General features: G+C 32.9%; 2 protein-coding genes across 6 annotated transcripts; one reads left to right on the top strand and one right to left on the bottom strand.

Annotated features, from left to right (window-relative positions):
• Positions 1–1,663: 1,663 nt before the first annotated feature.
• On the bottom strand, positions 1,664–23,195 carry GluProRS (Glutamyl-prolyl-tRNA synthetase). The gene is made up of 29 exons (XM_013315295.1): positions 23,011–23,195; positions 22,589–22,921; positions 22,048–22,195; positions 21,559–21,675; positions 21,299–21,425; positions 20,885–21,077; positions 20,116–20,287; positions 19,687–19,845; positions 19,189–19,263; positions 18,691–18,835; positions 18,272–18,519; positions 17,875–18,082; positions 17,295–17,483; positions 10,139–10,345; positions 9,520–9,714; positions 8,960–9,154; positions 7,943–8,101; positions 7,563–7,673; positions 7,233–7,343; positions 6,779–6,985; positions 6,367–6,484; positions 5,740–5,888; positions 5,174–5,374; positions 4,591–4,708; positions 4,187–4,326; positions 3,674–3,800; positions 3,083–3,324; positions 2,448–2,608; positions 1,664–2,032 (listed from the first exon to the last, which is right to left on the bottom strand). Exons 1-29 carry the CDS (start codon positions 23,045–23,047, stop codon positions 1,723–1,725), a joined length of 4,902 nt encoding a protein of 1,633 aa, XP_013170749.1. The 5' UTR covers positions 23,048–23,195; the 3' UTR covers positions 1,664–1,722.
• LOC106120098 (serine/threonine-protein kinase prp4) lies at positions 11,684–16,171 on the top strand. 5 transcript variants are annotated; one of them, XM_013315296.1, is made up of 8 exons: positions 11,684–12,046; positions 12,201–12,318; positions 12,828–13,001; positions 13,311–14,188; positions 14,267–14,710; positions 14,786–15,054; positions 15,371–15,735; positions 15,936–16,171. In XM_013315296.1, the coding sequence occupies exons 2-8, from the start codon at positions 12,244–12,246 to the stop codon at positions 16,164–16,166; spliced, it is 2,436 nt and encodes an 811-aa protein (XP_013170750.1). In that variant the 5' UTR covers positions 11,684–12,046; positions 12,201–12,243; the 3' UTR covers positions 16,167–16,171. The 5 variants fall into 5 exon arrangements, with proteins under 5 accessions (XP_013170750.1, XP_013170751.1, XP_013170753.1 ...); XM_013315297.1 differs by having other exon boundaries at positions 12,152–12,318; XM_013315298.1 differs by lacking the exons at positions 11,684–12,046; positions 12,201–12,318 and adding an exon at positions 12,565–12,696.
• Positions 23,196–23,214: the final 19 nt, after the last annotated feature.

Below are 23,214 nucleotides of genomic sequence, written 5' to 3'. Positions count from 1 at the left end.
TATGCAAGAGTAAAGCAATGTTTAACTGAACAGAGAGCAGACTATAGGTATGAATTTAAAAACGGTTTTTTTTACTGGAAAAAGAAACTGGATTTTTCTATTATTATAGAGGGATTTCTACCATTAGATTTGGAAGAGAAAACAACCTGTTCAGAAACAAATTTAATCGAAGTGTTATTAAAAATTAACAAGAGCCTGAAAGATAAAGTTACAACACTTAATTCAAAATTAAAAGTTATAAAACTTGATTATTTAGAACATTTAGCAGACACAGAGGAATTTATAAATTTGAAAGAAAAAATGGAAAACTATGTATGCCAAAAATTCTTAAATTTGATTTACTTAAAGAAATCAAAGATAAATATGCTTGAACCAGATACACCCAGTGAAGGTACAGGAGAGAGCGTAGTCAGCAATCAAGAAAATTTGACCGAAGTAAACTAAGCATATAAAAAGTAAAAACATTTTTTTTATTCCAATTGAAACGTATAAAAAATATAATTGAATTATCCTGGGTTTTTGAGACCATAATCTTTGTATAAAACATATCGTCATTCCTGTCATTATCTTTGATACCGCAGAGATACGACATCTTTTAAACAGTTATTTTGAACTCAGAAACCCACGGTTAGCCACTTGGGCAATATAACAATGAATAATCATTCTACAAAGTACAAAAATTGATATTTATAATTTGACAAATGTTTAAATGTCAATGTCACAACGGGTGACCGAGAAAGTTATTGTTGAACATGTTATTGTTATTTCATAACTTTTAAATTTTATTACTTTTATTGTATTATTTATTATAATTATTTACGTGCACAGTTGTTCTATGGTGAATGTAGAGTTTTCGAAAACCATTATTTAATTGTTGTCCAAGTTTATTGTATAACAGTAATTGAGGAAAAAGTAGAATAATTGAAATATATGCAGCACATTAAACTTAATTTGTAGTTTCCATCGTCTATAAAGAATATGGCCAAAGAGGATACGACTGTGTCAAAATTTACCTTTGATGAAGTATTCATTTATGCGAAAATTAATTGGTTAAATACTGAAACCAATGTATTTCAAATAAAAATATATGATGATACTAATACTTGGTCTGGTTCTTTTTCTAATGAATTGGCCGAAAAATGTAGAAATGTTGTTTTAGAAAATGAAGAGGACTATTACAGACACATTAAAATTTGTTTATCATGTCCCAATGACAAATATGTTTATGATTTTAAAGTATCCGAAAACACTGCTACATTTAAATGGAAAATAAATTTTAAAGGTGCATCTGCTAAATTAGTTCATGGATATGTTATTTTAAATAAGGATGCTGTTACTGAAAGTAAAAATGCATTAATCGACTGTCTTATAAATGAAAATACTTTACAGAAAAAAGATATAGAGAGATGTGATCTAAGGTTAAAAGAAATGGCACTGGAAATTGATGGATTGAAAGAAGAATTGTCAAAGTTTGCAGAAATGAAAATAGCAATGGAAGATTGTTTATATGGAAAATTTGTATCAATTTTAAATACAAAAAAATCAAGAATACAGTTTTTAGAAGATCAATTGAAGAAATATGAAAAAATATAACAAATTTCATATTAACCTCCCTAAAGTTGGTGTTGAAAAAAAACATATATTTGTCAATAAAATATAAAAATAATAATTGATTAATAATTTATTTAAAAATTCATACAAAAGCCTATTAAAATATTTAGTTTAATAGCTTCGTCCGAACAATGTTATAAACTTGGGCTTGTTGTTGCACGCAGGATGAATGCAACGGTCTTCTTTTGTAAGGTCTCTGGGTTGCTTGAATGGTATACAGAGTGATTTGGCTCCCATTGCTGGACCCTTCACTTCTGCTGTGGGGTCATCATCTGTCTTTGCGCTGTCTCCCTTGATCCGATCCTCACACGGTATGTCTCCACAGAACGGTGCCAGCAAAATGTGCTTCTGTTCCAAAGCTGCCACAAAATCTTCCCATTTATTCACAAGAGACAACCGTGCGTCCCTTTCTTTTGTTGCCCTAGGAAAAAAATATTAACTAATTCATTAATTCATTTTTATTTCATTAAATCTATTATATAAAGTATCAAGTCATCATCATCTAGTGAGAAAATAAAAATTAAGGCACAGAAAGCAAGAGGCAACACACTACTATTTGGTAGTCAAGTCAAGTGTACTCTGACAATTTTAAAAGACATAAATCTTACTAATAAACAAACATATGTTTGGATGGATGGATGGATGTTTGTTAGAAGATATCTCCAGAAAAGCTGCATGGATCTCGCAGAAATTTGGCAATTATGTAGAACATAGTCTGGAAGAGTACATAGGCTATCAATTAAGTTTTTTTTTATTCCGCGCGAATCGTCGTGGGTGACAGCTAGTTATAATAATTAATCTACATCCACTCTGTTCCTACTCCATACGATACTTACTTTTCAAACATCTCTGTATGAGTTTGCTCAAGTAGTGCAGACAATTCGGTGGCCACTGCTTCACGTTTTATGGTGCGCTTGTCACCATTGACCCTTCTCACGGCTACCACTTCACCGCGAGACATATCTTTGGGACCCAGCTCAACACGGATTGGTACACCCTAGTAAAGTTTTAAAATTATTATAAAAATATCAATGGTATAGAATTCATAAAAAAATATCAATTTAATGATGTGAATGCTAGAGCTAGAGCATCGGTGGCTCAGGGGTCAAGCACTTGACTTGCAATCTGCAGGTCCTGGGTTCCAATCCCACCAACTACCAATGTGTTTTTCGATTTCCGATTTACATATGTACATTTATCCGACGTTCTTACGGTGAAGGAAAACATCGTGATGCAACCTGCACATATCTGAGAAGAAATTCCAAGATATGTGTGAAGTCAACCAACCCGCACTTGGCCAGCGTGTTTGACTATGGTCTAATCAACCTTAAGTTAGGGTAGGCTCCGAGCCCCTCAGTGGGGACATATAGTGAACTGATGATGATCATGTGAATGCCAACAAAAAGATCATTTTAGAAATTCTTGCATAAGAATCACATATGAATTGTACATTGTGGATGTATCCTTTTACCTTCAACTCCCAATGATTGAACTTCCAACCAGGTGAATAGTTGTCTCTATAATCCCCTTCAGCTCTGATCCCACCTTTGACGAGGTCATCAACCAGTTGCTTGCAGGAATCCATCAATGCTTTACGTTCTTCAGGAGTGCTGGAGGCGGTGATACCGCAAGGCACAACTATAGCTTGAACATCAGCGACCCGGGGAGGTAGGACTAAGCCCCTGTCATCTCCATGCACTAATATCATTACACCTGATGAAGAATTTTTCTATTAGATTACCCAATGAACTGGAATTAGTAGAGTAAAAATGTAATTTATTATCCGACTTCAAAAAGGAGGTTATTAATTCGCCTGCATATTCTTTTTATTTATGTGTTACGTAACTCCGCCCCTGGTGCTTTGATTTTGACAATTTTTTTTGATCGAAAAGTTTTTTTTAAATAAAAATTACCCTGTGATTAAATATTTATAATTAATACTTTATTTTTTAATTAGTTCTGTTCTGGATAAATTTAAAAGTTAGAAATATTTTAACCCTAAAGAATCATAATAGGGAACAATTTTTTTTGTTTACTTATGTAAATTAATTGTTAATATTACCAATAGTTCTAGTGGTGATGCCCCACGAGTTTTGGTAGACGTATTTCTTCTCCTGCGTGTCGGGATCGTCGTACACGATCTCGAACATCTTGGAGAAGTTCTGACCGAGATGGTGGCTAGTCGCACCCTGGCCAACAAATTACAGTTTCAAGCAAATGGTACATATCTCTGAATATTTAGAACACTTATATTCTTAACAACACTATAATCACCAAAATCATTGCTGCACAAAAACAAAATAAATATAGAACTATTTTTTATTATAAGTTTTGCATTAAAACAATATTATGTCAAAGTTAAAATTTATTTCAAGAAATTGACTTTTATAATTGCAAATATTTAAATAGTTGGATGGATGTTTGTTAGATGTTCTCCAGAACCACTGCATAGATCTAGCTGAAATTTGACATAGATGTAGAACATAGTCTGGAAGAACACATAGACTACTTAGTTATTTTTAATCCCATGCAGACGGACTCGCAGGCGACAGATTGTATGTCTAGTAAAGTTTACCTGTATACCACGTCCGCTGGCGGGTACGTATGCCTCTACAGTTGTGGTGTAGTCAGCGCCCGCAAACTTCTCTTTCTCTGTCTTCCTGCCTTTTATCACGGGGATAGCCAGCAACTCCTCGTAGATGTAAGCGTATAGCTCTGCAACAAAAAAAATATTATAGTAAATGTTATAAAATATAGCACAGACATTGATTTTATTGTACACTAGCTGTCGCCAACGACTCCGTCCACGTGGAATTAAAAAAATATTAATTAGTCCCACGTAATTGTAAACCTTACTTAGACCAAGACAAACATTTCAAGACCAAGATAAGATAAATCGGTTCAGCTCTTTTCGAGTTTTAGCGAGACTAACGAACAGCAATAGATTTATATATATATAAGAAAATATATGTAACTAACCTAATATTTGTAACACTTCTTCATCCGCCTCTTCTATAGTGCGGAAGGCGGTGTGTCCTTCTTGCCAGAGAAACTCGCGGGTACGAAGGAATGGTTGCGGCTGTTTGAATTCCCATCTCTAGATAATAACGAGTAAAATTTATATTACACGATACGCATATCCTTTAGCATATAGCACACGCTTTTCTCCACCCACGATAATCTTTAACAACCCATCTAATTAAGAAGTTGCAATAAATGTATAAATTATAGTTAATAAAAGTAAAAATTTTAACAATAGATCTTGTAATAATATAATAATTAGTTATTGTGATTATCATTAAAAAAATAATTATAAAAAAAATTAATCAAAAGATTCTTCATAACTATATAGAACTTTCTAGATAAGCCATGATTTTAATCTATTTTGAAATGACGTAAGTCTGGTAGCTGAGACGTGATCGGGCAGAAGGTTGTAGACGATAGCCATAAACTAACTTCCGAACACACTTCAGAACTAACTTCCGAATACACTTCAGAACTTACTTCCGAATACACTTCAGAATTAACTTTCGAAACGTCTGTGTCATAAAACATTACTCACGACGACGTTATTCCACTGGTTGAGCCTGTAGGGCAGGTCGCGGTGGCTCTGTATCCAGCGCGCGTAGGCCGGGTACATGGCGGTCTCGGAGGTGGGCCGCACCGCGATGTGCTCAGCCAGCTCGGACCCGCCCGAGTGCGTCACCCACGCCACCTCGGGCGCGAAGTCAGCTATGTGCGCCTTCTCACGCTCCAGCGCTGACTGAACACAGATTAAAAAAAAAAGTTAACACTTTCAATGCTACTACATTTTTTATGCCATGACATTTTAAAGATTATTTTCAATACGTACTTATCTAAGCTTGCAGCAGGGTAGATAGATCTAGGATTCTAGATAGCTGAAACTATTAACCGTTGGTTTATGAGATCAAAAATATCTGTTTAACACATATTGTCACCTCTATCATTATCTTTGACAAAGCAAAGATAAAAACAGGTGTTAACAGAGATTTTAGTCTCTGAAACCCATTGTAAACGGTCCGAAATACGACGTAATATTGGAATAAGGATAATGCCATTTTATATTTAGCTTAGTTAAATAAAAAAACTATATGTTTGCGCCCCCACCTTAGATACGAATATCGGGAAGTATCCGTCCTTGATGCCGAGTTTCTTGAGCTCCTTACTCAAGTAGTTCCTGATGTGTTCCCATATGCTGTAGGACCAGGGTCTGAGGATGTAACATCCTGATATGTCGTAGTAATCTATCATCTCCGCTGTAATACATATTTATATTAACCCTTTTGCAACTGTCAGTTGCATAACAAACATGACACAAAAAGCCATAAAGGTATACATATATCATATGGTTGCTTTTAATTTTAATGAATAAAAATATAAAAAAAATATGTATATATTTTTTTCTAAATGAGACTGTATAGTCTCATTTAAAGCAAGCCGAAACGTCTTTGCCTTTTAATTGAATACAATAAAGCCAAAGCGTTTGATGGCTAAAACCTCATGAATTATATATTATGTTCGAAAAATTATTTCTGGAGAAGAAAGTATAGACTAATTAATATCAGGCTATAAGCGTTAAAGGGCAAGCAAAATGGAAAATAATACATGTAAGTTCATTTAAATTACAGGGACATAGCAAATTAAAAAAACTATATATATATATATATATATTGTTTATTGTTTTGAATGTTATCAATGGTATATCAGAACTCTATATAAAAACGTATTACTTACATTTCGTAATAACTTGTGAATACCATTCGGGTAAATCTGTCTCCTTGCTCGCTTCTAGCCCCAATCGAGTTATCTTCTTAACTCCGCTAGATGACTCTTCCTTTGTAGGTTTTGGCGACTGGAAATAACTACACTTTAACTACCTTTTCGTCGTTTTCAGAATATTGACACTAACACTAATATTAATATTGCTACTAGAAATATTCTATTGATATAAAAAAGTGTCAAAATGTGTATCGACAGTCGTTTTTTTTTTTTTTTTTTATTATAATGTGGCAAAGAAGCAGCAACCTAAATGAACATTTTATTTCCTTTTCTATATTTTTATTATTATTATATTTGCAAAGGTAATATTTTGCAACAAAACATTCCAAAAAAGTAGAAGAACCTGCGGTAAATAAATTTAACTTACCGGTTCCTTCGTTTTAGGTTCTTTCTTTACTTCTTTAGGTTTATCCTTTTTCTCTTCTTTAGGTTTATCTTTCTTCTCTTCTTTTGGCTTCTTCTCTTTGGGCTTGGTCTCTCTCGGCTGGGTTGGTGCTACGTAAGCGGACCCGGTCTCTGTCTGGTACTGCGCTTTTAGTTCTAGAAGCTTCTTTACTTCTGCATCGATTGTAGCCTGAAAACACAATGTAAGTTAAATATATTAAAATATAGTAATATTATGAATTTTTAAATGTATGGATTGATGTTTTAAGGTATCTCCAGAACGACTGAATCTATGAAATTTGGTATACATATAGAACATAGTCTGGAAGAACACATAGGCTAAAAGCTAGAAGTTTTTTAACTATCTAAGTATTGTAGTTATTACATACAAACGAATTGTTAATAAGTTTGTTTAAACCCAAACGTATATAATTTACCTTATCAGCTTTGTTAGTTTTTAATTCTCTAACGCGGTCACCCTGACGTGCGATGTCCGCTGACAAAATAGCTGCCTTATCCATGTCTCCGTTGGCCGAAGTGGTTGTTTGCTAAGAAATATAAAATAAATATCAAGCAATTGCAGATTTCATTGCCATTTGTGGTTTCATTAATTTACTGCACTCAGAGTTGTGGTCACTTTATTGTAGACTTATAATATGTTTTTTTTGACACTTAATTTTTTTTTATTTAATTTTGTTACTTTAGTAAATATTACGTACATTAAGATTTTCTTTTTTATGACAAAATAATAAGATACGTGTTTATACCTTTTTATTATCAGTTTTCTTGGTATCTTGTTGCGGAGCGGCCGCGCTCGGTGTCCAATCTTTGCCAGTAATTGCCTTGTACTGCGCTTTTAGGTTCAACAAATTCTTAACCTATAAGAAAAATGGTTAAAAATAATAGTAAAGAATTCACTGTAAAGTAGCCATGAGACTTAAAAAAGATAGCAAAGCGTATTATATACAATTTCTAATATTTAAAAAAAAATTAGTAGCCTTCGCGCTAAGAATCAAATACAAAAAATAAGAAATGGATTTGACAAAGAAGGGGACATCCTCGTCTCCTCGGCGGTCGTTTCGCTATTTCGGCGAAATCAAATGACCGTTTGCCCGTTTGTCATCTTGTAATATAAAAAGTATTTTACCTCTACGTCAATGACTGTCTTCTCGGCCTTAGCCGCTTTGAGTGTTCGTATCTTGTCACCCTGCGCTGTAATGGCAGCGGATACAGAATCCGCCTGTGAGTTATTCTGCGCAGGCGCAGGCGCAGGGATCTGTTTGTTCTGAGCTGCTGGTTTCCAATCCTGATAGTAATACATAAATTGAAATCAATTGGTAATAAAAATAGAAACTTTACATTGAAATCGTAAGTACAGTGTAACTGGATAAGCGAGATATCCAGGGATCGCAATATTTTTCTCACTAGCACGAGTTTCTCGCTTATAAATGTCGTCCGTCGAGACCGGACTATAACTCTCGTTCAAAGAGAGTTTTTTTGCTTATATAGTTCTCGCTAATTTAGGTTTGACTAGATTCACTATATTTTTTTCAATATCATTTTAAATTATTCAAACTTTCGTGAGACATTATAATAAACTTATATAAAAACGGCTAAACCGCTGGGAGCCGCGTCCGCGAAATAATACCAGTCCCACTCCTGATGAAGGGCCCCCGATGGGCTCGAAACTAGTCGGTGCCGCCACCGGACGAATATACGTGAGTGTTTAGCCGTGTTTATATATCAGTTTAATATAATTTTATTTGATTGACTAATATTACATTTGTGTATTATAATATTTTTAAGATACCTTGACATTGTTGCTTTAATGAAATTTGTACAGACACAAAGTATTATTTGTTCAGGTGCGAGTTATTGTTTCGTTGAATATTTATTACCACGATTATTATTCATTCAGATAAATGTTCAATATTTAAGTTAACATAACTTACACAAGTGTGTATGTTAGTATATCTTACTAATATTATAAATGCGAATGTTTGAATGTATGTATGTTAGAAAGTATCTCCAGAACAACTGCACGGATGTCGCTGAAATATGGCATACATGTAGAACATAGGCTACTTATTAAGTTATTTATACTTAACAGCTACTAGGATTACTTAAGTTATATAACCTATTGCTTGAAAATTGGAATACTCACTTCTCCGGTAGCCGCTTTGTACTTTGACTTGAGTTCCAACAGATGCTTGACCGCTTCGTCTACTTTACTCTTGTCAGCTTTGCTGGCTTTCAGTGATCTGACGACATCGCCTTGTTGTGTGATCTCTTGGTTCAAAGCTGTGGTATCACTGGCTGGTGACGTGGTAACCGGTGCTGCTGCGCCTGGCTTCCACTCCTGAGAATGAACAAAATTGGACTTGATCTTTTATAAATTCCTATCGAAATAAGTGGATAATATATTTAGTTTAGAATTAAAAATAAAATATTATATAATACCACTATTTTACTATCAGCACTGCTAGAACTTTTTCTCATATTTTCTTGTTTTCTGTTACAACATTTTATCCCTCCTTTTAACAACTTACAAACCCTTTTCCCTATTAAAAAGTAGCCTATGTCTTTTCTCAGGCTCTAGACTGTCTGTGTATCTCATTTCATTTAAATCCGTTTAGTTGTTTTGGCGTGAAAACGTCATATAGACAGGCAGACAGACATACTTTATGCATTTATAATATTAAAAGTAAGGATAAATATTCTTACTTGTCCAGTAGCAGCTTTATACTGCGCTTTAAGTTGCAGTAAAACTTTGACAGCCTCGTCGACTTTCTGTTTGTCGGCTTTGGCAGTTTTAAGGGAGCGCACGAGATCGCCTTGTTGCGTGATCTGCTCGCTTAGAGATGATGCGTCGCCGGATGCTGGTGCTGCTTGTACTGGAGTGGTGCCGGGCTTCCAATCCTAATGAAAAATAATTAATATGGCACAATGAATACCAAACGAAACCATAGACAACTTTTACACTATAACTCGCAAATCCCAGAATATCTCTGGTAAATTACTTTTTCTATACAAGCTACCATTATTTTACTTTCTCTTAAAAATATAAATTAAAAAAGTCAATTAACAATTAAAATTATCCTTCATGTATGAATTTTGACGTGCATTAGTTTATCTAATTTACCGTGGGTTTCTGACAATAAAATCCCCGTTTAAAACATATCGTTATCTGTTTTATCCAAGATAATGACCGGGATAACGATATGTTTTATACAGAGATTTCGGTGTCGGAAGCCAACGGTTAGGCAATGAAGTTGATTGACCGAGTCTTTGTCTTTGTCTTTCTAATACATATTTAATATGGTACGAAGCATTGCAAATTTACCTGTCCAGTTGCTGTCTTGTACTTGGCTTTCAAGTCCAGTAGGATTTTAACCGCTTGGTCAACCTGCGCCTTGTCTGACTTGGCAGCTTTAAGGGATCGCACTAATTCTCCTTGTTTAGTAATCTCTTCGTTCAACTTGGAGGCGTCGCCAGCCGCGTCCGCTTTCGTCGCGGCTTGCTTGACAGGAGTCGCTTGGATTGACTTCGGCTGTAAGAATATCTAATTAAAATTTCTGAAAATAATTTGCGTAAATTTGCGATATAAACGGTACGACCGTTTATATCGCAAATTTGTTTGCGTTACGTAGTCTTTTGATTGCGTTGGTTTAGAAGTTTTATTTTTTCACAGCACCAAGGGACCGCAGACCTGAGTATTTGATATAAATGCCAGCTTGATACCTTTACGCGTTTTTGAGAAAAAGGGTCTTGACAGACAGACGGACGGACAACAAAGTGATCTTATAAGGCAGTGGTTCCCAAACATATTTTGTCTACTGCCCACTTTGAGAATAAATATTTTTTTATCGCCCCATATTTTCACATTTTTAAAAACCACTATAACTTCAAATTATTATAAATTAATTAATTATTGTGACCTATGTATATTAACGAAGAATTCTAAACGAAACTTTTACTATAACCCGCAACTTGAGACCTGCAGCGCCCACAAGGGGGCCTTATCGCTCACTTTGGAAAAGACTGCTATAAAGGTTCCGTTTTTTTCCTTTCGAGGTACGGAACCTTAAAAATGGTTTATGAAAATGTATTTTGCAATTTTGATATCGTTCATTTAAGTAAAGGGTTAATGACAAACACCTCCCTTTTGTAATTGGATAAAAAAAAACGAGGAAATGTTCATTATATGGATGTGGTCCATTAAGTTATTTCGTTATAAATAATCCACCACAATCTTATCACAATACACAACCACATCTTAATATTATTAAATTGTTTAAACATTCGTGAGCCATTTCAAAAATTACTAACGACTAAACAGCCAATTACGACAGGCTGAAAAAGAAACCGCAGAGGACTTGAAACTAGTCGGGGCAAACACTGGATTAACGTAAAGTGTAGACGTTTTATTTATAATACTTTACATTGATATATGACAAAAAGAAAAAATAATTTATATAAAAAAATCTAATACACGCCAGATAAAATGTCCAATAAGTGAATTAAAAAAAAAATAAGTCACCAAACTAATATTTTAAAAAACATACGTACACAAAAAACACGTTACTTATTCACAGCTGCTTTCTTACTACTCATGCCTTGATCATTCGTTACTACGTGGAAGTCGTACTATCGAGCCTTTCACTTTTTTATACAGTTCAGTTCAACACATGTATCTCCAATTCGATATACAATGACTCATTTGTAGCACTGAGCTTATCAAAATCTTTAGCGGAACCGTCAATGTAAACTAAAAGACCATTGATAACATAGTATTCATTATAAAAAGTTACGTATGGTTAATCTGCTAGGATTTAAACCATAATAAAACTATTTTTATAGCCAATTTTTGGATATAGTGTACTCAATAATATGTTTTTTTCACAATTTGTCCGGCAAACGATGTCCACAGTAAAGCCATAAAAATGATCATACAATCATCAGTGGTCGAAATCCGTAACAAGAGTTTACCTTTACTGCCACAAAATCTATAAGGAAGTAGTTTAACTACGTTTAAATAGTCACCCCAGTTTGTAACCTACCCCACAGAAGTTCCTAAAGATCTACGAATATATGAAGTAAGAAGTTAGTATATATTTTTAACTACCCTCTATTAAAAAGTATAACAACAGTGCGAATTATTTTTAGTACACGGATTGCACAATCGGGGTATGTGTTAACTGTAATATACGGTGTTAAGAATACTTTATTTACTATTAGAAGAAAACGCAACGTACGTTGAAATATTTGAACGGCATTTTTTTGTGAACGTTAAAAAAGACCTATGTAAACTCATTCATTAGATTTTTTTTGTAAAAAGTATTGTGTATTTTTGTAGTAGTGAAAAAACGTACGTCTACTTTTACGTTACTTACATTTTCTTGCAGAAAATGAAAATGGAGCCATGTATGGGCGAAAATTGATGTTCACATGATGCGAAAATTAAACAGGAATATAAAGACATCATTAACACCGTGGGATACTCAAATAATTAAAAGCATTGACGTATGTTTATCCTTAATTATGTAAACTTCACAAACAACAAACACTTCACAACAAACTTCTAATTAAAAAACATCCCTATAAAACTTTTCAATTGCTATGTATTAATAAGATACTACGTAGAAATATTTAACAATAAATATACAATGTAAATAATATCGAATTTAAAAATATTTTTTTAAAGTTATCATCATAGAGATAACAGCACGAACTTCTTGCTCTGATATTTTTAACTTTGTTTACGCGCGTCAACACAACTGTCAGGTGTCATCTGTCAATTTAATAAACACATTGAGATTTGAATCTTGCGGTTTGGATTTAATTTTCATGATATTTATTCAAAAGTAAACAAATATTTGAACTATCAAGAAGAAAAGAGTGGTAAGTTTTTACACGATCTTTGACTGGTTATAAATTTTTTGTTATATCGTTTAAAATTACCTAATGGACACGGATAACTCATGTTAAAATTGTTTTCACTTAAGTAAAATTAAGTTTTCTTGTTCACGTAGGCAATGACCTCAAAGAGATATTTTTCAACATATCAAAGTTCTAATATTGTTATTGATCCTAACAAGTCTTTACTCTATTCACCAATTGCGAAGAAAATTAAAATGCAGAGTAAAAAACCGGACACAAATTTACGAAATTTACAAGATAATCAAATGCAAAAAACTTTTAGACAGGTACCCCATAATGTCTAATTGTGTTGGAGTAGAGAAAATATTCGACTAAAAAAAACTTTTTAGATATTAATGCATTTCTGTAATTATTACAAATTTCTAATCACTAATTAGTTTGAAAAACTATTAAAGTAAAATCATTAGTATGTAAAAAAGTAAACTAGTAGGATTCATCTTTATTTTGTTGTTAACAATTGCTCTAAAGTTTAAGTAAATCATAATTAAGACAATTTCTTAATGCAAATTAAGTTTAGATAAGTCTCGGTATTATGAATATTTAACCATCCTAATTTAATTAATTACTATCAACAGATGGATCCCAGTCGTATCAAAAAAGAAAATGAAGATAATTTAAACAAACCAATTAAAAGTGAAATCTGCATTAAAAATACTGCATTATGTAAAATTCCTAATAAATCCAATACAATTTTGACGGAAGAAAACATTACTGCTCAAATTAAACTTGAAGATAACTACGAAACAGATAATAGCCAGACAGAAAATGTATTATCTGTGGTTACTTCAGGAGGAAAAATAAATAGTAATGGTTCCAAAAAAATAAATGTAAACTGTGAAAAACAAAATTCCAAAAACAATAATTTCAATAACTGCCTTCTACCATCTACAATTAAAACTGAACTAAACAATAACTTTGATAGTAATATGACTACATTTAACAAAAAAATGAATTGTTCAAATGAGCAACTACCAAAATTGACATATAGTGAAGATAACAAAATAACTACTAAAAATGTAGAGAATACAGATAGAAATAAAGGTAAAAATACATTTCAACACAAAATTAAAGTAACCAAAGAGGAAACTAGACCTAAACAATTTAAAGAAGCAACTAAAAAAAATAGAGTACAAGTAAATCGAAAATACGCCACAAAGGTAGCAAAACATAAAAATGAACAGCCCAAAAAAATTAAAATAACTATTAATATTACATACAATAATTTGAACAGCAAAAAGAATCAAACATCAACTAATACAAATGTTGATGGAGATTTAAGTTTTCTCGACGATTTTGACGTAGACGAAGTGGTAGAAAGTTTATTCAATAGTAAGGAACAAAATAATCCTATTATTAAAACTAATATTAATATTGAAGAAGAGATAACCGAAAATTCGAAGAAACGAAAAACATCGAATACAAATAACAAAGAGAGTACAAAGCAAACGACAAGGTAAGATTTCATTTTTAAATTGAACTATAAACTGTTATTAGAGAGAAAAAAAATATTTCAACTCGGTTCTTTTTTTAGGGTTGATAATAAGACTGAAGAAACCAAAAAAGCAAATATTGAAAAGGAAAAATCACAAGCAAATATAACAACAAACAATAATAGAGGAAAAAATGATAATCGTGAAATAGATTGTAGTATTATTGCTAAAAAAACTGAAAGTAAAATAATTAGTACAGACTCCAAAAAAGATTTACAAGAAATTAAAAAGGAGGTTTGTTCGAAAGAAGTTAAATCTCTAGATACAGGGCATAATATAAATAAGAAACATAACAATAGTTTAGGTATATTAAATAAGTTTGTAACAAAATCTGATATAGACTTAGCTCGTAACTTAGAAATGAAGATGTACGATACTTTGAAAGAAAAATATTCTGTACTCGCTGTGACATATTATGGAAAGTTTTCAAAAATATTTAAATGTATTGATACATCTGGACATTATTATGCTGTGAAAATACTAGAGTAAGTGTAACCTTTGAATGCCTTTGAATATTTTTTTTATTAAAATTCGACATTAAAGCAACTTAAATTTTACAGTAATCCAGCTACAAATTTAAAAGGAAAGAAGAAAGACAACATTCTATTGGAATTAAAAAAAGATATTCCCGAAGAAAATTTACACTGCATACATTTGTTGCACAGTTTTAAAATAGATAAGCACATTTGTCATATGACCAATTACTATCCGATTAACCTTGAACAAGTTTTGACTGACAAAAAGTTTCGCATAGAAGAAATACAATTTTTAGCTAAACAATTAGTTGAAGCCGTTACTGTATTAAGAAGCAAAAATATAGTTCACCATGGTAACTTTGTGTTCAGTTTACATTATTCCAGTCCAGCTATTGAAACACTAATTAACATTGCTGGATTGGAATAATGTAAACTGGGCATTTTTTTAACAATTTCTTTGCATCTATCAAAGCGTTTTAAGCTTGATATTGTATTAAATTGTGATTATTATTATTATAAGTGACAAAATATTCATTTAAAATAATTATGTTGTCCCTCTCATTTTCTTTGTAAAAATAGAGATAACAATATATATATTTGTATGGCAGTTTCGGCAATGGAAACTGACGTTTTAATGTTACATTCATAGTATTAAAAATATTGTTTCAGATATAAAACCAAGTCATATACTTCTAGACAATAAAGCCCAGAAGCTTACATTATGCGGCTTTGATGAAGCAATTATATATATTTATTCAGATAATCTGAAAACTAATATTGGAACTATAAATTATGCATCACCCGAGAAAATATTAGGTTATTCTTATGGCTTTCCAGTCGACATTTGGTCTACAGCGTTGGTGATTTATGAAATGGCAACAAATACTATGCTATTCACGGGAACAACAGATAATGAAGTTTTGTTCCAACAAATGAGTGTTTTAGGTGATATACCTGAGAAAATTATTAAGGAATCTAGATTTAAAAATGCACATTTCTGTGGAACAACATTTATCAAGAAGGGTCTGAATCAGGTAAAATTAATTTTATATACATATCAACTTAAAACAACTAAAATGTCAAGGTAAATTAATTATTGTAAAGCTTGTATGGACTTGTTTTTAATTCCCAAATTTCTTTAAATATTATCTGTGGTACAGATGATATATGAAAAAAAATGTCAAGTTGCAAAACTAAAAAACTAGCAATTTTGTAAATTTTTGATTTTTTACAGGATCCTGACGTTAGGATAAATAATTTCGTGAAAAATAATAACATTTACTCGGCAATAATCGCTGCACAATATGCACGTGAAGATATTGTTGGACGTGAAAAGAGAAATATAGATATTAAATTACAATCATTGATTAGGTTATTAGGAAAAATGTTGACAATAGATCCAAGAAAACGATTAACAATCGAATATGTTTATGCTGATAATTTTTTCTTCAGAAAAACAAATTGAAATCCATGAAATATTTCTTTATTGAGTTAAACGTCTAATCGTGGGTTTACGAGACCAAAATCTCGGTTTAAATGATACTGTCAATATCTTTGAAAAAACAGTTGTTAAAGGGTGATTTGGTCTCAGAAATGCACGGTAAATAGTTTAATATATTATAGTTTTTTAGTTCCTAAGTTTCATGTTCCTGTTGTCTCTGAGAAGGCATCAATAATTTGCTTATGATTTTTGTTTATATTTCGGTCTTTACATTTGAGTATGGCTATTTTTGATTTGATTAAAACGGAGGGGACAGGCCCTTCTTCACTTGAGTAATAGTTACAGTTAAATATGACGTCAATTTGACGATTGTTAAAATGGTGCAAAGTATTTTTGCGCAACCGCAGATTTAACCGATGTCAAGGCGCTGGTTATAGTTATAGTTAGTTGATGCAACTCACCCGTAGTTAATTTTAATATGTTCACATTTCAGCATTACATACTTAGGAAGTCATGTTTTGATGTTTCGTATGATTTTGATTTTTAAATCATTTGTAAGCGTAGACATTAAAGTATTGTTTTTCTTGCAATTTTAATATGAAAGATTAAAGTTTTTGCAAGAAAGACGATTATCGTAATAATTCAAACTTTAAGAGCCATAAAATATATTGTGTTGTAAGAAACAAAGTTAGTTCTTTATGTTAAGTTTTTGATTATAAAAGTTTTCTATTATATTTTGTTTTATTTTAACTATAAAAAGACTGAACGGATGCTGTTCCCTTGGGAGTTGGAGACTACAAATAATTAAACATTACCTAATGAAGAGTCTTAAATCTATGATATTAAATAAAATATTAAAAACGAATAATTTACTAAAATATATTATTAAAAGGAGTCCCTTTAGGCAAAGCCCTGAAGATACTGGCAGCGTTCCCCTCTTGAATAGCTATACTAATTCTTTGTCCGAGGTAGCTGCCAGCTCTTCGGTCCCCTGTGATGTCGATTAACTTTTTCGATATTTCCTTAAGGAAACATTGAACATTACCTTCTTCAGGAAATCAACTTCCTTTTAAAAATACTGTTTTCCCTTACATTTTTATTTAAAATACCAAGACATGTGAATACAAATGTCACTAGAATGAATAGACTTACCTGTCCGGGCATCTCCTTGGTATGACCATCAGGTACATGGAAGAGGACCAATGGCACCGGGCGACCAGTGTGGAATGACACCGGTCCTGAAGCCACGTCTACTCTGAAGAAGCCACGACGTTGCAATTGTATGATGTCACCAACACGCACATTTCTCAGCTCCGGTTCACCCAACATCAACATTTCCCACTAAAAAGGAAATATAATCAATAAACTAGATAACTATCCCTATAAAAGGAAGAATATGAATCAAATGACAGATCACTCTCCAATGATGGATTGATGGATGTTAGATGGTATCTCCGGAACGGCCTAACAGATTGTGATGAAATTTGGCACAGATATAGAACATAGTATGGAACACATAGGCTATTAATTATCTTTTTCTTAAATTCTGCGCGGACGGAGACGCGGGCCATAACTAGTCCTTTATAAAGACATCAATACACTGTTTCCTTATACTTGATTGTCTTTGTAACCAACATTGTATTGTTTATTAGGCATTCAGCTAGAGTTGCTACAAACAATATTTCGTTTAAATCTATGTTTTAAGCAGGTTTTAATGTATTTGGTTACATACCCTGGTTTGATGTCCAATATACTGCTTGAAGTCTTCATCTTTCCCGAGCACCGGTTTCGATATGATATGGTCAAAGAACACACAGTAAGTCTCCACAGTTGAAGACTGCTCATCATCAGCTATCCAAGTCAACTTTAAGGTTTTCTTAAAGTCTTTATTCTCCAAATTAGGTGTAGCATCAATACTCGTTACTTTTCCGTCTTCACCCCTAAAAGAAAAAATTATAAAAAAAAAATTAAATATCTATATATTTTACAGTGAATTAATCGTGGGTTTTCGAGAAAATCCCTGTATATTGTCGTCTCTGTTTTGTCAAAGACAATGACAGGGATGACATGTTTTAAACACAGATTTCGGTCTCAGAAACAAACAGTAAGTCTTTTACAGACACACTTACTTGTGAATCTTATCAATCTTAACATTTCCATAGTTAATAAAGGTAGCATTTTCTCCTTGCTTCAGCACAGCGGCGTCTGCTTGGTCTATGAGTAGACGAGATGTCACCCACACGGTCTTCGTGCCCACGTCAGGGTTCTTGGGATGTAGCGGCACAGTTAATGGAGACCGTCCTGACACACCTTTCAGATTCACTGGTACAGGATTAGCTTCCAGAGCGGTATACCGAGGTGCTATTGGGTCGATGACCTGGAACATTTTTGCATAATTATTATAACAAAACCAAAGACCACATTCATCATACAGTCATGATGTTTTTTCATTTAGAAGACTAATAAGATTTAAGAAAATAGTCGAAAACAGTTAAAGAAATATCGAAATAATAGAAAAATTTAGGGTAAATGAGACAGTAGTTGGTACCTTTTTATTGATGGCCCAAATCTTGTCCCATTCCATGAATACAACAGAGCGGCTGGAGCCCTGCGCGCGGATGAACTGTCGCAGCCCCTCCACTGTCATACCACGCCGCAGTACACCGCGCACCGTCGGCATACGTGGGTCATCCCTAACAAATATACATATCATTTATCTATATATATATATAAAAGAAAGTCGTGTTAGTTACACTATTTATAACTCGAGAACGGCTTTACCGATATTGCTGAAAATTGGTGAGGAGGTAACTTAGAGCCAGGAGACGAACATAGGATACAATTTATTCATTTTTTTTCGAATTTATGCCTTGAAGAGCTGCTTTTTATTTAACTTATCTATATATTAAGTTTTTTTATATATCCACGCGGATGGAATCGCGGCCGACAGCTAGTTCTTAATATTAAAAAAAAAATGATGTACAAAATCCATTTTCTCTCTTTTTAAATAACACTAAGATAAAAAAAACTATGTTATTTATCTTACCATCCATCAACTAATCCTTGTTCAACAAACCATGTCAATTTTCTCTTGGACAAAACTGTATTGGTCATACTCAATCTGAAAAATAATTAAAATGCAGTCAATACAATTAAAATCAAACTAAAGCTTTTTCTTCGGTGGCTCAGGGGTCAAGCATTTGACTTGCAATCTGCAGGTCCTGGGTTCGAATCCCGCCATGTACCAATGTGTTTTTGGATTTCCGATTTACATATATAGATTTATTCGACGTTCTTACGGTGAAGGAAAACACCGTGATTCAACCTGCACATACCTGAGAAGAAATTCAAAGATATGTGTGAAGTCACCCGACCCTCACTTGGTCAGCATGGTTGACTATGGCCTAATTACCCTTAACTTAGGGTAGGCTCCGAGCTCCTCGGTGGACGTATGGACGTATGGTGACTGATGATGGTGAAAGTTTTTTTGATAAATTTATCGGTGATACATCTGTCAAAATCATGGATAAACAATTATACATACCTACTATACTCCCATATGTATGGTTTCCTCAGACCGAGTGCGTCAATGAACCAGTAAAACTGAGGGTCACGGTCATGGTACTCCATGGTCCGCAGCACGTGGGTCACGCCCTCCACTGAATCTACTATGGGGCACGCGAAGTCATAAGTTGGGTACACTCTGAAAGGGAAAGAAATAATATACAGGGTGTCCGGAAATTGCATGTATAATTAAAAAGCACAGATTATTTTGCTGATAATATGAATATTAAACCCACTTTGTATATTACATTTTTTTTTATTCTTATTTTCTAACACCTAGTACAATGCAGATAATTTAAAGTGTGTAAACTCAAATATCATAAGTTGAACGTAAAAGTAAACAGCATTCCAAAAACGGAATAAATGAACAAAGTTTTTTTTAAATATATTTATAACATTCGAAACATACTTATATTGATTGCCGGTACGTGGATGTGTTTCCGGTTTGCACCGGTATATAGTAGGATCTCGCATACAACCGTTAGCCGATTGCATGTCTATTTTCGCGCGCACGCAACACTGGACTCCTACAGAACTGCCCTTCTTCATCTCTTCCCACAACTCAAGATTCTTCTCAACAGCTGTGGGATACACAATTAAGGCTAAGGGATTAAGGCCCTTTGTACACAAGGCGTAAATCCTCGAAACTAATATTGTATAATGTGTTAGTACAGGAATAGCAATTTTAAGTCAACGGTATAGATATGCTCCACCATCTTAAAAATTGCAGCTACTTTTTACCGAACATCTTGAGAAAAAGATTGCAAGCGGCTTTGGCGATGACAGATAAAAATGTCGACGACGCGCGCTATGTACTAACTTCTATGATATTGTGTTACCTAAGTCGCTTAACGATTAAAATCGCCGTGTTTTGAAGATTTAGGTTACCTGGTGTACGAGGGGCCTTACAAATCTATAGTTTTTAAAATAATAAGCGACGACTATATTTTATTCAGTTACTTTGACCAATTTATAAAATCCAAAGTAAGTAATAAGAAATTCAGTAATTATTTAAAATTTTTATATTATCCGTAGTTTATAAGTGACAAGCATTTTGGTTATTTATCTATTCTCAATATAACCGAAGGAATCTTTTAAGATTTTTTTTAGTTGAAATTAAGTAAATAGGCAAATAATTTGTCCATATGATGCTAAATAAAATTATTCTATACACTTACAATTGTTTCTATTTTTACTTTCAACTTTTTGATCTCTCTCATTCTTCATCTGCTCAGCGGGGGTATCATCAACGAAAGCTTTGTTCTCTTTTATTAACTTCTCACAGAAATCCAACATCATGTCAAAGTATTGTGACGTGTGAGTGAACATGTCCGGTTTTATCTCTAACATTTCCACATCCTCTAAGATAACCTGAAAAAGTAAGGCAGTAATAAGGCTGAGTATTTATTAAAGCTTTTAAGAACAAAATGTGGCCTATAATATGAATTTAAAATAATAAAAGAAAAACAATATTTGTGATAGATTAACACATTCAATGTCATAAACACCTACTTTTTTTTTATAAAAAAACAGTAGTGCAAAATGTAAAAAACATGCTACATCCATTTATATGGACTTATTTTTGACCATACCTTTTCAAAATCAGCATTTTCTTTAGCAGGATTTGTGTCATCAAATCTCATAACAAGTTTGCCTTCAAACGCTTGCTGATAGTATTGATTTAATAATGCGGCTTTAGCATGGCCAATATGCAAGTATCTAAAACAAAAAAAAGTTGCAAGTTTTGACTATATATCTTCAACAAGTAGTATATAGGCTATTGCTCATTTTTCTAACATGTTGATAAACTCTTTGTGAACATAAAATAAAAAAGTACAAAAAAAAATCTCACCCAGAAGCTTCTGGTGGGAATCTCACAACAACTTTGCCCATCTCAGCATGTGGCAGTTCAATAAACTTTCCCTCAGCTGCTCTCCCTCCAACCTCCTTATTAGCAGCTGGAGATCTCCTGAAAGTCATATTAATATAATTTGAAACTTCAATCACAATTCATTCTTAATCAAACATTATCTGGCTTAGGTTATACACAATTATTAAAAAATCAACATGGTTACATTTCTAAATTAAACAATTGGAGAAATATTTTTTTAAATTGACTCCGAAAACTTTTCACTCTAATTTAATTATGAGTTTTGGTATGCTATTAGTATTATTAGCCTATGTGTCCTTCCTGACTATTTCAAATTTCAGCAAGATTCATGAAGCCGTTCCAGAAATACCTTCAAATAAACATCCATCTATCCAAACATTCACATTTATAATATTATAAATAAGAATAAGAAGTAAGATACTCATATTTACTATGTAGATGATTCCCTACCTCGGAGACTTTGAAAGGTTCCCTAAAACATCATCTGGTATTTGCTTAAGCACCTTTGCAACTGGTTCTTGAGCCTGTATAAGTTTCATCCATCGGAGAATATTAGTTGGAGAAATTTTACCAGAGACATCTTTAAATTTGCTGGAAACTATAAGAACAATTATTATTAAAAAATTAACAGTTCAATTGTGTTCAATTATAATTTTCACTATAAGAACTTATTTGAGCATTGGAAAAGAAAACATATGTCACTTGTCACTTAGAAATAAATTAAAATTAAAAATTCTTTATTGAACAAAAAATAAACAAAAAACATATTATCTTTCGTTTTAGGAACCCAGTAAAGCATTTATGTTTGTATTCAATTCATGATACCTCTTTTGTGATAATGATTAACAGATCTATCAAAAAAAAAAAAGATAAATATTGTAACCAAATATTTACCACCAAAATATCAGTTTATGATATAAGATAAGCTACATTGAACTTTTATGTAGGAGAGTTTTCATTATTTTATGACAAAAAACACAAAATTACTTACAGTTCAATACGCTGAATACTGCTAGGTCAGAAACTGATAATGACTCCCCCACAAGATAGGTTAGAGGCCCAAGGATCTTGTCAAGATATTGAACTGATTGTGAAATGTCCTCATTTATTACAAGACTAAATGAAAGCCAATGGTTCATTGTGACCTTTTGAAGAGGACCAGCAGACTTATTAAACGCATTCTCTAATATTCTTATCAAATCATTGCTTGTTCCATATGGCACCGGTTTAGATGAATTCGGAAGAAGAATGTGGGATTCACTCCCCCACACTATTTCTAAATCTTTCACTGATGACCTATATAGCTCTGCAGCCATTAAGCCTCCTGAAAATTGTAAATTAAAACGTTTAAACAGTGTAATTATTTAATTTTTACCGCATTTTTTCATCACTTATAATAATCAAATGATTAACCTAAAGGAGGGTTAGTTTTACTGCAAGATATTTTCATGGTGTATTTTTACTTAAAAATATGCAAGAAGATCTTCTCCTTTTAATTCACAATCTGCTAAAGAATGTCGAGTATTTAACGTATAAATTAAATGTAACAAGTAGATCTAGACCGAAATCGGACACGATGACGATAAAGACAACTGTCACTGTCAGTGTCACCTTGAC

The sequence above is a fragment of the Papilio xuthus genome, unplaced genomic scaffold (assembly GCF_000836235.2).
Source record: "Papilio xuthus unplaced genomic scaffold, Pxut_1.1 DF826961.1, whole genome shotgun sequence".
NCBI classification, from domain to species: Eukaryota; Metazoa; Arthropoda; class Insecta; order Lepidoptera; family Papilionidae; genus Papilio; species Papilio xuthus.
Note: the sequence above shows the minus strand (reverse complement) of the source record. Positions and strands in the feature narration are given on the sequence as shown.